Source organism: Puntigrus tetrazona, chromosome 21 (genome assembly GCF_018831695.1).
Source record: "Puntigrus tetrazona isolate hp1 chromosome 21, ASM1883169v1, whole genome shotgun sequence".
Lineage (NCBI taxonomy): Eukaryota > Metazoa > Chordata > Actinopteri > Cypriniformes > Cyprinidae > Puntigrus > Puntigrus tetrazona.
The window spans coordinates 15,184,863-15,198,726 of NC_056719.1; the positions used below are offsets into that span (position 1 = coordinate 15,184,863).

The 13,864-nt window shown below is 37.6% G+C and overlaps 1 protein-coding gene across 1 annotated transcript; it reads right to left on the minus strand.

The window, feature by feature from the left end:
- Positions 1 to 1,769: 1,769 nt before the first annotated feature.
- On the minus strand, positions 1,770 to 7,286 carry drd1b (dopamine receptor D1b). The gene is made up of 2 exons (XM_043220809.1): positions 6,382 to 7,286; positions 1,770 to 6,295 (listed from the first exon to the last, which is right to left on the minus strand). The coding sequence occupies exon 2, from the start codon at positions 6,067 to 6,069 to the stop codon at positions 4,729 to 4,731; it is 1,341 nt and encodes a 446-aa protein (XP_043076744.1). The 5' UTR covers positions 6,070 to 6,295; positions 6,382 to 7,286; the 3' UTR covers positions 1,770 to 4,728.
- Positions 7,287 to 13,864: the final 6,578 nt, after the last annotated feature.

Consider the following 13,864-nt stretch of genomic DNA (forward strand, 5'->3'; position numbering starts at 1 on the left):
ATGTAATTCCTGAAATGGTCTTATTGAAACAGGACTCAGAAGGTCAGGTAAATAAGAGTTTTTCCCCATACTTTATGATTTTAATCTCATCTGAATTGAACACATCTGTTTTTCCTCACACAATCTCAGTATAATTTATGACAAATTACCAACTGTTCTTCGGATAAATCTGGGATCCTCTGAGAAATCTAATCCCGTCCGGATGGGAATGTTCGTGATCGTGGTATAATATTTATTCACATCTTTTCCTCGTTTATTTTGACCTTCAACAAATATTGTAACCGAAGCTGAACTTCTGCGTGCAACATCATTATTATGCGCTGAAACCTTTTTGCCAACTTTCGGGGGAAAATAACACTTCATGGTTCAAATTCTGCTTGCATCCTGTTTGAAAATTTGAATCAAATCAATAATGAGAGTCTCATCGCAGAATTAATGCTCAAAAAACAGATTGTAAAAAGAATGTCAAAGGCATTGTTTCTCTCTAGAAAGTCATTCGGGTTTGGGACAGCTTTTAAATAACGTTAAAATTCATGCTAGCACTTTGTTTTATTTTTCTTACTAGCATGCATATTACTAGAATATGAGCCATTTATTAGTAGTAATTTAATGAATTATTATAAATCTTTATTCTACATCCCTAATCCTACCCTAAACTTAACAGCTACCATACTAACTATTATTAAGCAGCAAATAGTCATTTATTGAGGGAAAAATCAGTTAATAGTAAATAAGTGTTCCCTATTGTAAGGTGTTACAGAATTGATTTTTAGATTGAACCCATGTCATTGATTCATATCCAGGTGTATCAGCAGGGGAGTCAGAGTTAGTTCTTGCCCTCGAGTTACTGATACTAATATTCTAGTCTCCCATCTGACCATAACGTTTTTTTAAAACACTTAACTCCAGTTTACTCCAGAGGCCCGATGACATGTCACATCACTCCTCATACCTCTCATCGCACAAGCCTTCAGGCCGCAGAATGACAATAAATGTTAGAAAAAGTGTAATCAATCAAAGGAGCTGAAATTTCCTTCTCAGTACAAAAAACGTTATGTAAATTTCCCGATTGAGGACACGCTTCTAGCTGACAAAAGTGCGTCATCGATGGTGTAATCAATAACGATTGATTTTCTGCAAAGAGTTGACCTTTTAAATAAAGAATTGGAAGTGACATACCTCATGACAGATTCTGCGGCTTCTCATAAAATGAAAACAAGGGACAATAGACAGCAAACAAGATTACAAAAACAACATACACTTTTATTTAGCAAATAGAAAGGGGCCGTTTTATACAAACTGTAAACTAGGTACTGTAATAAATTTTTGTTGGGTATACCTTGAAGAACTGCAGCACAAATATGAACCTGTACAGCAACCATGATTTTTCAACATAGGACATGTTCCTCGATTGACATCCTTAGTGGACCTAGAACAACATTGCTTTCAACCAATCAATTTAGGCTAGTTTTAGGGTCAGGAATAGTAATATTTCAATTGAAATGGGCCAGTCCATGAATACAGTATATTCACAAAATGCGAGTTACCATGATTTAAACCATTTCTTTTACTTTTATAAATCCTTAAAAAAAATGGCCCAGTTAATGTTCATTAATAAAAGCTTTTCTGTAGTGAGAGATGAAAACATGAGATGTTTTTTATATATATATATATATATATATATATATATATATATATATATATATATATATATATATATATATATATATATATATATATATATATATATATATATATATATATATATATATATATATAGTTGCTGTTTGTTTGCACTTGTACTGAACCCAGAGTATTCCTACAAAGCTGGGTTTGGGGCTTCAAAAACATTATCAACAAAACATTTCTGTCTGGTTTTGGGGTTAGTTCATGTTCACAACAGCACAAGAATGTTGTTCCAGGACAAACAAAGCATGTTAATCCCAGAACACATCCGACTTTATGGAATCACGGAAACTGGTACAGTGTTTTAACTGCATGACAAACCCACATGAAAACAACACGTACATTTGTTTTCTCTACTCACGATTAAGGACTTAAAGATAAAAAGCACTTGTGTTCACATCTCTATTTTAACATCTTACAACACAGGTTTTATTTTTTTTTTCTCCCGTTTATATTACAATGCGCTAATTTCGTTGAGCATCTGAGGTTAAGGTTGTATCACCTTGGAATGAATGTCCAAAAATAGTGGTACAATGCAGCTGATAAATTTATGTTCCAAGGGGTTTGTGCTGCCACTGTCAAACAGTATTGTAAGCTATCGCCATTGTCATTTTCAACCTTCTCTGAAAGGAACACAGAAAAACAGCTCCCAACCTAAAATCACTGTTTTTTTTTCTAAGTGTGTAGAACGACACCTGCAAAATAAAAAAATAAACCTGCAGTCTTTGGTTAAAAAAAAGAAAAAATTAGAAACTTGGCTCTAGTTAAAGGACCGCCTGTGATTCCCCAGCATTTCTGGGAATATCTTAGCGTTTGCGATTTTTAAAGAAGCACCTGGGACTTTTCAGAATGTCACAGAGGTTCATTTTAAATGCTGATCACCTCATTGGAGAAAATAAATCAGATGTTACTTAACTGAATGCTGCTGAAACCAACCGTCTTATATAGTACATCATTTGCATTTTCGCTAAAAATGCTATTGGAAATGTGGAGGTCATTAAGATGAACTTTTCTATAAAACATATAGCTGAATATTTCCATAGCAGCATTGTGAAGAACGGGTCTTTGACAGGCAGATGAGTAAACAGAGTCTTCTGGAAAATTCCCTGGAGCAGATGTCCAATTTTAGACAAATATGTGTACTGAAGTCTGTTCATCTAGTCTCTCTCTGCTCAAGTTGTTCGAGTCGCACGACACATTTACTCCATTCATATAGTTTGGAGTCAAACATACGGAGCGGTTGTAGCTCATTCTGTCAAGCTTTTAAGAGAGGAGGAGAGTATGAGGGAAAGTGAGAAGGAAGCTGGCAAAGGCTGTTGATCATGATGTCCTCAGCATTTTGGCACAGGGTATTACTGAAGGCGAAATACGAGAGGCTTTCTCTTTAGAGTCAATGTGAGTTATGATAGTCAATGTGAACTAAATAAAAAGGGGCAAAATTATCTAAAAGCTACCTCGATTGATTTGATTTTACAGTAATCATTTTGGTCTGGTTTGCATCTTGCTTTTTTTTTTGTCACTAATGCACTCTGAGAACAAGCTCATGCGTATCCGTTCGGTCAAATCCTGATGTTCATGGGAAGCGCTCACTGGATGGTAGGCCCTGGAATTAACTTAGATCAAGGGCAGTTGCATAACCTAACAAAACAGCTCAACAAATTATTAAAACTAGGACGGCAGTTTATACGCCACAGACTCTGTTTGGGCAAGGAGAAACAATTTAAAATGGTTAAATTGTTTCGAGGCAAATCGAGAGACAATGTACCTAAGGATGTGACATATGTTGGTAACCATACTCCCACCCATCTGACAGCTGACATAACAGTTCAGGGGCTGGCTTCTGCACAATAACTATATGCATGATGCAAGATGGTTTTCATCCTGGATATGCTTTGAAGCGCTAGAAAGACCTACAGAGTGCTTCTTATGGTGTTTTCGGAAAGGTCACAACATCTTTCTGGGTAGCTGGACAGATGCGTTGCATAAGATACAGTAATTACATTTTTTCCGTTATGCATTAGCGGGATTTCACACTGTCCTAGAGCAAAGTTCATCCACGTAGTTGGCAAAAGAAACTGTTTAAAGGCAGCTGTGGTGCCTGGAACTACTTTTGTACATTTAGAGTGGATGGAATTAAAGAGGGAAAGCAGAACTAGGATCCACATGAGGCTTCTTATATCATTTAAATATGCAAGTACACCAGCGGGTCTCTTGTGCACAGGGTATAAATAAAACAATTTTCCCTTTTAAAGCATGAGAATAATGACAATCGAAGTGTAGGTAACAACCAATGAGATTACCACTGGGATCGTATTTTCCCTGCGCTGTGAAAGTGAGGCAGAGGGCTAGGGTTGGGTAAGGAACGGGTCGTTGACATCAAAATATTTAAAAATTACATCCAAATATTATGGCCACTTCCACAGCTGATAAATCACATAGCAGAAAAATCCACTGTTCTCCGACTTCTTTGACATCACACCAATGCACACGCATAGGACTAGGGATGAGAATGGCTACTGCTCTCAAGTTACATTATGGGGTGGTTTGCACATACAATTTCACAACTAGCAGCGTAAGGAGATGTTGACTTAGCCAACTCTGATAAATGGTGAAAAATATAAACAACACTATGTACATTTTATTGTCGACAGTAGACGCAATTTCTCTACTCGTGAGCCATTTACGTAAACTCACCTAAAAGATATTTTACTAGTGACCTAACTCTTGTCCTTTATATTAACAACAGCAGTTCTACCACAACCACATGGGCATGCGCATGTATACACATTTTTTGAAATGCATAACATGTATACATATGCATACATGGTTTATTCACATTTATGTCTTGCCACAACTGACCTGGTAACGTCAATAATAAATGCTGCGCATATTTTGCAGATAGTTATCCAGCATAAAGTGCCTTCATTTGGAACATTCTTTTGTTTTCCGCAAGTTTCGTGTAGTCCAAGAAATGTTTTTAAGGTCCTCAGTGAAGCTTTTTTGGATTCCATACAAGGATTCTTTGTTGGGGGCACCCAGTACTCAGCAGGTTATGGATTTGTGCTGCCCGTTTTGAGTTATGGGGTTTATCTTTTCTAGCGAGACATCTGCATCGCTATCCAAATTGCCTGACATGGAAGGCGACAGTTTCTCAAAGGTCTTTATCCCAGAGTCGTCCTCCCTTTTCTGGTTTTCCTCCTCCTGGCAGAGGATACTGTGAGGGATCACATAGTTGCTGTTGTTGCCCTCCTTTGGAATGTGGCCCTTAGGCTGATACTGAGAAGTAGACGGAGGGCCACCGTTGTTGTTGATACTCACAATCTCTATAGCGTTGCTGCCCGGGCAGAGTCGATGACAGCCCAGCAGGATGGAGAACGCCTTTCGGAAGTCAGCGTTGAAGGCATAGATGATGGGGTTGAGTGAGGAGTTGGCCCAACCGAACCAGACAAAGACATCGAAGGTGGTGGAACTGATGCACAAGAAGTCAGAGCTCTCGTTCGGGTTACAGAAAGGAACCATGCAGTTCAAGACGAAGAAGGGCAGCCAACAGCACACGAAAACGCCCATGATGACCGAAAGGGTCTTGAGAACTTTGGTTTCGCGCTTGAAGGACATCTTGAAGGAACTTTCGGACTCCATACTGGCGTTGTTACCCATGCTACTGTGGCGGTTCTTGGCGCTTTCGGCCGCTCTTTCGAGTGCCGAGATTCGGCGTATCTGCTTCTGGGCAATGCGGTAAATGCGGGTGTAAGTGACCAGCATGATGGCCACAGGTATGTAAAAACTGATCAGGGAGGAGGAGATGGCATACGTCCGATTAAGGCTGGAATCACAGTTGTCTGGGGGAAGCTCGCCGTAGGTGCCATTCAGCTCCGTGTAACTGGTCGTCTGGGCTTTGTGCCAGTTTAGCTGCACGGGGATGAAGGAGATAAGGATGGACAGCGTCCACGCCACACTTATCATGATGAACGCCACCTTGGGCGTCATCTTGCGCTCGTAGCGGAAGGGGCTCGAGATGGCCCAGTAGCGGTCCACGCTGATGACGCACAGATTCAAGATGGAGGCGGTGGAGCACATGATGTCAAAGGCCACCCAGACGTCGCAGAAGGCGCCGAACGGCCAGAACCCTACAATCTCGGTGGCCGCTTTCCATGGCATCACCAAAATGGCCACTAGCAAGTCGGAAATAGCCAGCGATATAACAAAGAAGTTGGTGACTTTTGAGCGCAGGTGGCGAAACTTTGTGACCGCGACGCAGACCAAAGTGTTGCCCAGCAGGGTGGTCAGGATGAGGAGCGAGAGGAAGCAACCAGTCAGAACTCGCTTTGACGAATCGCGCTGCGACACACTGCTGTCCAGGACCGTGGAGTAGTTCACATCCATGGCTTCTTCACCGAGTTGACTGAGCAGTCACCCCATAATTCCAGACCAAACCCAGAGCGCTTACACAGGAATCGGAGCAACTAGTTGATCTGGTTTGTCTGATGCTACGCCGACTGTAGCGGTCATCTTGCAAAGCACATATCATAATTTCAATGTAAAAATCTCTCGAGGAGTTCAAAAATAGATCCATGAATTCCCACAGATCTTCCCAATGAACATAAAATGACTAAAAGAAGAAGGAAAAAAGACACACGTTTAGTCTAATTATTATCACTTAAACAGATCAGTGTCTAATTAAGATGCTTTCAGTACCTTGTCAGCAGGTTGTTCATCGTCCCACAGCATACTCTCCCGAACAGGTTAAGCAAACATAGACAGGCGTGATGATTAGCCTTATATATGAGCTTATCGATAGTCTATTGATCGGATTGCCGCTGCGTTGGTCTGATTTGTCCCCGTTAATGACAGCAAAAGCGCGTCCGTGTCATGTTGTTCCCAAAGCTGACTCTCCGTCCAGAGAGAGAGCGGGTGACAGTTCGCTTGGGAAACAGCAAAAAGGTGCGCATTTCACTCGAACAAGATTTCTCCGCCGCTTTCCTCAAACGCTTCGCCAAAAGGCTTCACTCAACCAATAACAAACAAAGTCCTTCATTCCTCTCTGCGTCGCGTCTCTGTATACATCCTGTATTGTGTTGCGTTCAGCGCGTCTCGATTCTACTGATCACAAGCTGCAAGCGCACCAGACTCAACAGTAAAGTCATAGTCGCAATTTGGCGCACTTCTCACGTTTCAGGCGTCCGATTTGTCCCCGTTCCATCTTGCGCGTCAAGAAAAACATCTTACTTGCTTTGGATTTCGTTAAAAGTGGTTTAAAGCGTTTGCATCGGTCTCGTAAGGAAAGGCTGTTGCCGTCCCATGCACATCATGTGGAATTACAGCTCATACTCTCTCGTCCTGTCGCGCAGCATCACATGTGCATTAGCAGTCGAGCGTGCATATCCCTGAAATGTCAACTTTACAGTGCATTACTAAAAAAAAACAACTATAAAAATAAACTAAAATCAGATTAGCTTTTAAAGCATCTATTGATTTAAATTTGTGCACCCGTTAAAATTTTTTCTCTCTCTGTTGGCTGATAAGAACAGTCTTGAGCATCATCAGGTTTGTTTTTGTCTGTGCAATAGTAGTTTCCTTGACTTTTCAAGAAGGCTTGCAGTCTCCTGTACTGGGCTTGCACTGAGAAGCTCTGACAGGTCTGAAGTTATGGCAAGCCACTTTAACATGTATTCCATCAAACTAATTGTACTAAACGTGTGTAATTTTACTAGCAACTATTGATAAGACACCTAGACCTATTTTATTGTGATTAGTATCTAATAATGTAGGTGAGTTCTTCTTTATTATGTTTTATTTTATTTTCCTTTTATTTATATTACTTCTTTTGTCAATGAAATAATTTTGTCAATTGGTGATCGTTAACAGATGTTCATATGTTACTCATATTTATTCCTGTTTTACTTATAACTAGCGTATTGATCATTTTTAGTTACTTATAACTATTTAAGTAGTTGTAGCAAAAAAGTCTTCTGACTAGTTATTATATATGAAAAAAAAAGATATTAGTGTTTCAAATTGGTACTATTATGTGTGGAATCAATGGAATTAATTATGCGTGTGTGTGTGTGTCACACCAAAGGAAACAGTCCCATTTTTATTTGTCACATTAAAGTTGCTAGTGATTAGCAGATAACTAACAAGTTAAAATAAAGGCCAGTAGCACAATGGCAGTTATCCTTAAGTAAACATTAATGTGGCTTGCCATACTTACCTCTGTAGGAGGTGAACATCAAAAACCCTCATGATTCGATTATTAAAATATCACAGACATTTCATTTCTCCTATAGTTGCTAAATAATTAAACATACCTTATTTTTTTCTTTTTTTCTTCCGTACATCAATACACAGTGCAGCTGAATGATCAATACCTCACATGCTTTCGGAACAATTCGGAAGAAATAACCTTAAAACTAGAGCAGAACAGGTTATTTTAAGGGCAAAAAAACATGGCTTAGGCAGGCTTTTGCATATAAAATGGCTCAATGAGGCCATCTGCTGGAACAGATCATTTAAAGCTGTGAATGAGTGTCCATATGACAGCGTAGAAATAGATCTACAATTGCCCTGTCGCTATAATTCAATTTTCAAAATGGTATGCATTTCATTAAAAACAGGAGCGTAGAGTAAAGTGATATCATCAGATGGTAACGCGTGGTATTTTGATATATACTGTGCTCTTAAACGATTAGCGTATTCATCAGTGGTAATCATGCATTATCTTGGTACATGTCCAACATGATGCTTTAGTTATGTTTGCAAAAAGCAAATGTTCCACGCACGCAGTTATACATATTTAAATTACTTGCGCGTTTTTAATACAGGCTAGCTTTTCTATTTAGTTCTAAGGCGAGTCAGATGGTGTGCTTCATCCACCAGAACATTAGGTTAATGACAGTACCTTGGACAGCGCCTGGGTTAATAACTCAAATCCCAGAGCTTACCACAAGCCTTCTCATTGGACTTGGCTGACTCTTAGTACATAGGGGTCAAGCTTTCCATTGGTCTCAAATGGAAGATTTGATAGCCATTCAGTTAGAAGGATTTTCAAGTTCATTTAGCCCTAGCACAAAAGTCAGCAAGAATCAACTGACAGTTTCAGGCCACGGCACAAATGAGCCTTTTGTGTCTCTGTCAGTGTTATCGGACCCTTGATAGAGTTGAAATATACCTTTCGAAAGTAAAGTTCCTTCACTGGTTTCGGCTTGGCAAGGGTGAAAGCGTTTTCCAGTATTATACCGTAATCTCCTGAAACTCTTTAGCGGCAGCTAACGTAAGCTGAGAGCTAATGATATGAAATTTAGCTGATAAGACTCTATAAGGTTGGGGAAAAGATCTGCCTTTCTGCTTGATGTCCTCACTGCTGTTTACAGCTGAATGTTTTCCAAGAAACGCAGTCAACTAACAGAGAGGTCCGGGGAGAGGACAGGCAAACACAAAGCTATTGATGCGTTCAGTCGATTCCTCGAGTATATCAGAGGCATAATTATTTTCGAAGAGCAATCTTCACACTAGAATGAGATGGCTAGACTGAACCGTGTAAAACAGACACTGAAATAATGTACTTGGTTGTACCTACTAACAATTTCAAAAACTACATTTTGATTAATGGCAGAACCCAAGCAGAATCTAACAAGGTTTGTTAAAATTACGAATGAAAAATACAGAGATAGCAGAGATTCTTGACTTGGTCCATTTAAGCAATCACCCCAAACATTTTAGCATTATGGCATATAGTATTTCATAAGTATTTAATTATTTTTTCTCTGAAGAACTATTGAGTTCAACGAACTCTTAACAAAAATCATGGTGTTAAGAACATTTTAATACAAATATAATATAAAAATTTTATATAATATAACATCTAAAGAATCTTTTCTACTATAAAGAACTATTTATGCAACAGAATGATTTGAATGTTAAATCTTCTTCATAAATTGATGCTAATAAAGGATTCATAACGGTTTACAGTTGAGGTAGGAATTTAGTGCCTGACAAAAATCACACTATATTTTACTATTATATAATCGTAGGTGAAAATATAATCAAAATGTGTGTGTTCTCCTTCAGTCTCACGTTGTTTCAAACCTGTATGCTTTTCTCTTTTCCGTGGAATATAACCGAAATGTATTCATTGATATTCCTGCCTTTATGCCTTTTGAATATGCATGTATTCAAAAGAGGCAAGCCACACCAGAATCAATGATATTTGCCATTTATTTACATCAAATCTGGCACGGCACTATATCTGAGTCGCCATTATATGCAAAATTTGAATTGGGGTCGAGGAGACAATTATTCTTGTCAGTTTCTGATATCACACACACACACACACACACACACACACACACACACACACACACACACACACACACACACACACACTAGGATTCAGTGATTTGGAGTTGGTACAGGAAGGTTTCTCGTGCTCACTAAGGCTGTATTTATTTGGTGGTGAGCTAGTAACAATATATAATAAAGGATAAATAAAGTTTAATCAAGAGATTTGATTTACTATAGTATAATTGTTTCACACAAAAAAAATTCAGTGGCTTTGTAAATAGGACTGTAAAAATTTATTATAATACTTTAATAAAATAAAAATTTCTCTTTCACACACACACATAGAAAGAGAGCTAGAGAGGGATGTTTGACTGTCATTTAAATTATATTTTTTAAGGTTTAACCCTTTGATGCACAGTAAGGGTCTTGACCATCACAAATCCTTATTTTCATTTTCCTTTCTTACTTTTTTATTTCAAAAATAAATAAATAAACCGTATCAGTACCCCTCTAATGCACAATTTCCTAATATTATTTCAGTTATGATTTCTTTGCTGAATCTAAGAACTGCATTTTATTATTTAATATTCCAGGTATTTATTAAATATCCTGTTTTTGATTTCCACTTCATTATGTTACCTTTAACATCTAAAGATATTTCTGTTTCACAAAAGGCCATTTGTGTTAAAAGAACGTTCTTCGGATGAAGATGATTCTTTAAAAATCCCTTGGGTTCTTTGTGGAACCAAATATTGTTCTTAGAACCTTTTTAAGCATCTTTATTTTTACGTGTATGCCAACTTGCTATATGTAACACTTTAGAATAATATATAGTAGAATAATGTGAATAATAAAGTTTATTTGTTCATTAATTACTACTAATAAAATACAATATGCATGCTAATAATCAACTAGTTTGACCCTAAAAAAACTTTTTACACCATGCATAGACTGAACAAAATTAAGCATTGCTTGGTAATTAATTTAATTATTATTATCCATAATTGTGCATTCAATATTAACAGCTGACAGCTATTCAACTTAATGCATACATACATTTCTATCAGTTATCTGACATTATCAAGACTCTTGCCATATTAAATGTGATAATGTGGGAAATTCTATGAGTTCTACAATTATTACTCATTTCATATTGATATTTCTGATCGTCAGTAATGATGCATGCTTTAATAATGACTGTATAAGGAAAGTAAATGTTGTGTTGAGTGTTTTTGCGCAAAATGAATACAGCAAGCCATCTGTTAGTGTTAAATGCTGTTGCCATGCTGCTATGTTTTTAGACACATTTTTCCATAATCCTGAGCTGAATAGAAAGCTCAAAAGAGCAACATTAACAAACAAATATTTATAATTACATTTTAAGAGATTGCTTAAGTTCGAGAAACTAGGTCAGCTAAAGCGTCGTGTCTTATTAGCCTTATCTGCATCTCCTACGCATTCGATATTTTGATGAGGAAATAAAGACAAACATACTAATAAGAAAATAATTTTATGCAGCGTGGGGACGAACGGAGACTTCCAGAGCTTTACGTTTGCACAGCTGCTCTGTTTTATAGTCGATTGCTCTCATTAAGTTTAAAAGCAGCGATTTGGCACACTGTACCATTTTTATTTCGACCTCTTTATTTGCAACACTTAAGCTATTCCGCTAATCATTTGGCTTGTCTAATTAAACTTTCAGCCGCCGAGGAAGGGCAAAGATCTCATTTAAACAGGTTAACGCGTGTCACCGAGACGCTTCCTCTCATCAAGATCTCTTTCAAGATGGCTAGAAGTCATGCAGGAGGTTTTTCCAATTTCACGTTACCGCCCCACTGCTAAGAGCAACGTGGAGCTTACGACTCGGGACATCAAGGGCCGCAAATCCTCTTTGACGTCTCTCGGCGTATATCCGACGCCGGGTCTCGACGAGCGCAGAGATCCGACGATTGAGAGCCGTCTCATTACGGCGGCCGCTTGGTATGCGTCGCTCGTCGCCGGTTTTGTGTCCGTTGCTAGTTATGATTTGGTGATGAGAGTGTTTTTTTTTTTATTGGGCACCCGGCTCGTGTGAAAGCTGGAAACCTTCGTATATATGGCCTTTTGAAGATTTTCCCCGAGGCTCACAACGGAGCTCTAATCGAAAAGGCAAGAAAATAGAAAACCCCATGAGGCACCTGATGCGCTTTTCTCTAGCGGTAATAATTCTCTTGAGCGTATCGTTTTTAAAGAGGATAGATTCCCTGGAGAGGGCTATTCATCCCCCCCTCAGTACCTGCTAACGGATGTTTGCTTTAACCTTGGGAAGGCCCTGTGTTCTCCTGCCAAGATTTTTGCGCATAATTTTGATTATCGCCCAGCACTTTCCTTACAAAAAAACAATAACATTACAAAAAAGGCCAGTTTATGCTGTTAAAAACATGGATTTGTTGGCGAGATACACTTGCTAATATATTCAGGTACCGATTAAATTTTTATTTGAACTCTGAAACATAATAAAAGATAATATTTCCATTTAAACCTACTATAATAGACTGTCAGGTGGGTCGTAATGGAAATGCAAAATGTGATCTTTTTACATTTTGCCAGTGAACGATTTATTTATATTGCATACACAACGATATGTCAAATTTATCTATAATACTGTGAAATCTAATTACAGTTTAAATTAATTGGTGAGGTACAACTTTTATATTTTTATAAAAATATAAAATAGCCGTTGTATGGTTATCAAAATTTAAATTATAGATTTTTATAGATATTCCATTAATATATTTTGTAAATTTCCTGCCATAAATATATTAAAACTTAAAAAACAAATGTGATTAGTAATAGGCATTGCTAAGAACTTCATTTGGACAACTTTAAAGGTGTTTTAATATTTTTGTGGAAACACATATTTTTAATGAATACATTAATTTGAAACAGAATTAATAAGGAATTATTTATTATCTTAATAACTGTAGGTACTTTAATGGAAAAGCATGTGCATTTCAGTGTTAGATTTTATTATTATAATTATTATTTTCTTTACTGAACAAATATCCATTTTAACCTTTTATATCTATTGATCATTAGTTTGGCATATAAATATTTTCTAATTAGCATAATGCATGCCTGTTCTGTTAATTTAATGCATCCTTGCTAAGTAAGTGTTTTATAAATATATACTGAATGCTATAATATGAATACTACATTTGTCATTTTACATCATTTTTAATATGTGATATTTTGCTTTAGGATCCCTTAGCTAACCTTTATGCTTTTTAAACAGCCTCTGTTTTATGAGACTGGTGTGTGTGTGTGTGTGTGTGTGTGTGTGTGTGTGAGGCAATATTCCTATTGACACATACTAAATAAAACATACTCCATTTCTGAATAAGGTGCTCAAGTCACATAATATAGCTGAGATATATAAACTGTAATGTACATTTTAAATAAAAGCGATAGGCTCCTCCTTTTCAGTGTCACCTCAATACCAGGAAAGTCATGCTTTATTTAACCTTGAGAAGGTATTGTTAAGCGCTCCTATCGATTTATATTTTTGACATCATTTCGATCCTGGGTCTTGGGATGGATTTCGAGAGCATAATGTCAGGAATTGTCTGCATCCTGTCTGTTCAGGGTCCCTCATACAGCAGTAAATGGATAGGACAGGTGTGTTGATTGCCTCTTCACACACACAGAATGAAGTCACACAAAGTCATTCTGCATCTCGCCTCTCTTGGCTGTTGGTCGAATCAGGTAATAGATAGATAGGCAATGAGAGCAACGAGCAATGAATAGTGAGTTATTCAGTCTCAACACCTGGAAAATTATGGTTCTTTGTTTTACGTTTTTACAGCAGTAGCAAAAGGTAAAAGTACGTCTCTATATATACCCCAAGTCTATGGGATTT

Coding starts and splice junctions, on each gene's coding strand:
- drd1b (XM_043220809.1), bottom strand. CDS start 6,069: ATGGATGTGAACTACTCCACGGTCCTGGACAGCAGTGTGTCGCAGCGC.